Source organism: Lactuca sativa, chromosome 3 (genome assembly GCF_002870075.4).
Source record: "Lactuca sativa cultivar Salinas chromosome 3, Lsat_Salinas_v11, whole genome shotgun sequence".
In the NCBI taxonomy this organism is placed as follows: Eukaryota; Viridiplantae; Streptophyta; class Magnoliopsida; order Asterales; family Asteraceae; genus Lactuca; species Lactuca sativa.
Genome location: NC_056625.2, coordinates 49902679 through 49907303, shown reverse-complemented (window position 1 = coordinate 49907303; position 4625 = coordinate 49902679). Strand labels below are relative to the sequence as shown.

Sequence of the window (4625 nt, the reverse complement as noted above, 5' to 3'; positions counted from 1 at the left end):
TAGGGATGGCAAAAATCCCCATACTCAATGGGGAACCCGAAATCCGCACCTGTTTTGATTGGGAAATCCTCAAGTTGACCAGGGATGGGGACGGGGATGGGGAATCCCCGAAAAAAAAAGTGGGGATGGGGATAACCCTAATCCCCGACCCTGGACCCGCCCCGGTACATATTAATATACAAAAATAATACAAAACATATATTTATAGTAAAATTTACAATACATAAATTTTGATCCAAGTAACCTAACTCATTAGTAATTACTTGGTTGAAATTATATTTTTTTTTTATTTTATCTAACTTAAACTCGTGTATAATTTTTCTTTTCTATTTGGTTTATTTGTTTTACCTCAAATATCACTGTGATAAGTTTTCTACGTGATTTTCATGTATATATTTAAATTTGGTAGAAAAATTGTTTATATTTTTTATGCAATCTAAGGATATTTTTATATTTTGGAAAATATCTTTAAACTTCTGTTAGAAAAATTGAAATTTAGAGTTTTCTTTATGAAAAAATATTCATATTAAAAGAGGAAAAAAATCCCCGATTCCCCGTTGGGGATCCCCAGTCCCCGGTGGGGATGGGGATGAGAGTTTATTTATATTCTCCGTTGGGGATGGGGATGAGGATGAGGATTGGAATGATAATTCAGGGAAGGGGATGGGGATTGGGGTCCCCTGTATATCCCGCCCCCGTTGCCATCTCTAATTGGTATAATGGTATTAAGAGCATCCACAATGTATAGTTCAATATGAGAGTTGAATGAACTGACATACTTAATTAACATTTAATGGATTAAACTCTACCATTATGAGATACAATGTTGACATTCAATAGATATGAAGTTCATTGACCATTGAACTCTTCAATGGAAAAAAACATTTGAACTATTAAATACTCTCTCCGTCCAAAAATTATTGTCCACAGACAAAAAACACATAGATTAAGAAAAGCAATCATTAGTTTTGTCTTTTTGAGTAAAATGACCCTCTTGCCCTTTTCTAAAACAATGGAAAATGTGTATTTGTAATTTTTGATGTTTACTTTATTAAATGTTAAGGTAATATGGTAAAAATGTATATCTACTTTTGGTAGTGAACAATAATTTTGGGACAAACTAAAATAGTAAGGTGGATAATAAAATTGGGACGGAAGGAGTATATATTATATTGAACTCTATTGAGTTCAATGCATTGTAAGAAAATTAATTTATAGTTGTATATTAAGTAAAATGATAATGTTTTAATAAACTAATAATAATAGAAAAATAAAATAATTATTATGTACAAATTATTTTCTAACAATTTTTTGGCATGGTTTTAACAAAAGAAAGAAGTTGATGTTTAGAGTTTAAAAATCAAAGCTTAAATTATGGATAACGAGCTTTCTTACCGACAATCACATGAAGGCTCGTAATGACTAAAAAACAACCAGATATTTTAAGACTTTGTCTATATAAATCAACGTCTTTCGTGTTTTTTTTTTATTTGTTGTATCGCATATGTGAAATTAAATTAATATTTAAGCTGATAATAATTAATTAAATTAAAATAATATAATACAATGTATTTTTCTAGAAGCCTTTCTAGTTTCTATGATAGGTTAGATTCATGGGTACCCACGTGTCCATATGCTACGCCATTTTATTCGTTTCATCACGGAAGCAGTCGGCCCTTGAAAATAATAATTATGTCCTATTATCAATATTTTATTATTTCTATGTTAGATTTTTTATTTATTTATTTATTTATTTTTATTTTTATAAATAGTATAATAAAAGTATGGTCCCTGGACTTCATGTTTAGTCGATGAAAGATTCGTTTTACGGTTGGTTCATTCAAAAAATTATAATTTCATCTCATTTGGTTACTTATGTTATTGATATGACTGTAAAAGTGTAAATGTATGATCATGTAACATTATTTATTTATTATAATAAGCATTGTTTAGGGGAGAGTATTGAAAAACAACCGCAACATATGAAGTATAATTTATAACAACTCAAACACTACACGGACTTGATTGATAATTTTTCGTCGACAAATACAGTCCTTTCAGTCATATCACAACACTCAAAAGTCAAAATCATCCCCAATTTCTCTTTGACTTACCTGTTATACAACTTGGATCTTTAAACAGAGTGTGCATCTATCCTCATAGATAGGGAAAAGAAAACCACCCTACATCCTCTAATTATGGAGCTAAATTTTAGTATGATGAACACAGTGGTATGTGTTGTTGGAGTGATAGTGATGATATACGGATGGAGATTTTTCAACTGGATCTGGTTGAAGCCGAAGAAGATGGACAAGTTTCTCAGAGAACAAGGTCTGAACGGAAATCCCTACAAATTTCTATACGGAGACATAAAGGAGATGGTGCAGATGACCGCTGTTGCCAAATCGAAACCCATAAATCTCAACGACAACATCGTCCCACGTGTCATGCCATTTCTGTACTACTCCGCGAAGACTTATGGTAAGAAAGTTATTGGATATTATGATCAAAGTATTCTTGATTGTTGAATGAAAGAGTAATGATTTGTACTTGTATGATATATAGGTGAAGGAAATAATTTCTTTACATGGATGGGTCCACGACCTTTGGTCCACGTCACAGAACCTGCACTAATAAGAGAGATTTTAGCCAACTATTCTCAGTTTCAAAAGCAAAGGGGAGGAAATCCATTAACAAAGATGCTAGCAAGAGGGCTGGCAGATGTTGAGGCTGATCAATGGGCAAAACATAGAAAGATAATCAATCCTGCTTTCCATGTCGAAAAGCTCAAGGTTCATTCCTGTTTCTTTCTAAGTTACCAAAAATACCAACAAACCCTATGTTGTAAATCACTGATTCCATTAATGTTTCGTATTTGTAGCATATGTTACCTGCTTTTTACGTAAGCTGTAGTGAGATGATCAACAAATGGGAAGAATTAACAAAAGAAAGATCGAGTGAAGTTGATGTTTACCCTCATCTCCAAACATTTACTAGTGATGTAATTTCACGTACAGCATTTGGTAGCAGCTATGAAGAAGGAAGAAAGATATTTGAACTTCAAAAAGAACAAGCAGTGTTAGTTATTAAGGCTGCACAATCAATGTATATTCCAGGATCAAGGTGAGCATGCTTTCCATTTATAATACCTTTGAGATTTTGTCCAGAAATACTGTTTGATTCTACAATTAATTATCATTTCTTAGATTTTTGCCCACAAAGAGCAATACAAGGATGAAAAAGATTGACAGAGAAATAAAGGGATCGATAAAGAAAATTATTAATAAACGAGTAACAGCAATGAAAGCTGGGGAAAGTAGTAGCGATGATTTATTGGGCATATTATTGGATTCCAACTACAAAGAGATCAAACAACAAGGGGATAAAAATTTTGGGCTGAGTATTGATGAAGTCATCGAAGAGTGCAAACTCTTTTATTTTGCAGGGCAAGAAACTACTGCAAACTTGCTTGTTTGGACAATGATTTTGTTAGGCCAACATACAGATTGGCAAGATCGAGCTAGAGATGAAGTTTTAAAGGTGTTTGGAGAAAGAAAACCAGATATTGACGGATTAAATCATTTAAAAGTTGTAAGTAATTTCTCTAGTGCCTGGATTTTATAAAACTGTATATCAACTAAATAAAATCATAATTTATCAAGTACTACATTTTTTATACCATGGGGTAAAAAAATGTGTAGGCCAATCACAATATCTTATAGAGCAAGAATCAAGAAGGTAATGCCCATTTTTGAACTCAGACCTCACTAATAGGTTCTTGAGGTTTAATCAAAAGCAATTCACAATAAATGAAGATAAACATGATCATATTTTTTATTATTGCTGTTGACAAAAATCATATTTTTTTGGTGTATTCTAATAATTTTTTTGCAGATTAATATGATATTGCACGAGGTCCTTAGGTTATACCCGGCGGGTATAGTGTTGGGGCGGATGATTCACGAAGACACTACAATAGGAAACATAACCTTACCTGCTGGTTCACTCCTCTACTTGCACATGATGCTTTTACATCATGATAGTGATATATGGGGTGATGATGTGCACGAGTTCAAGCCTGAGAGATTTGCAGAAGGTGTGTCAAAGGCAACAAAGGGACAGGCATCATACTTCCCTTTTGGAGGGGGTCCACGTATATGTATCGGCCAAAACTTTGCTATGTTGGAAGCAAAATTGGCACTTGTTATGATTTTAAGAGGTTTCTCGTTTGAGCTTTCCCCATCATATGTGCATGCTCCACATACTATCATCACTTTGCAACCTCAGTTTGGTGCTCAATTGACTTTGCACAAACTTTAGTGGTTATTGTAAAAAAAACGAGATACATATATAATGTTGGTTTATATCTATTCTAATAAATAAATGTTCTTTTTGCCATTTGTGATACTCTCATTCAATTTGTCAAATGTCATTTTATGGTTATTTTGAATTAATTTTTTTTTCACATGTAATTTTATGAGTTTATTTATTTTATTAAATTTAACATAAAATTTTAATGTAATAATTGCAATAAATGGATATCAATTTTATTAATGAACCTTAAATTTTAATTTCAAAATTCCCAAAATTAAAGTTTATTAGTTTCTTTTGTTTATTTATTTAAA

The 4625-nt window shown here is 32.0% G+C and overlaps 1 protein-coding gene across 1 annotated transcript; it reads left to right on the top strand.

Moving 5' to 3' along the window:
• The first annotated feature begins 2037 nt into the window (after positions 1–2037).
• On the top strand, positions 2038–4398 carry LOC111884363 (cytochrome P450 CYP72A219). Its single transcript, XM_023880670.2, has 5 exons — positions 2038–2481; positions 2566–2792; positions 2882–3123; positions 3207–3591; positions 3895–4398. The coding sequence occupies exons 1-5, from the start codon at positions 2199–2201 to the stop codon at positions 4318–4320; spliced, it is 1563 nt and encodes a 520-aa protein (XP_023736438.1). The 5' UTR covers positions 2038–2198; the 3' UTR covers positions 4321–4398.
• The last annotated feature ends 227 nt before the right edge of the window (positions 4399–4625 follow it).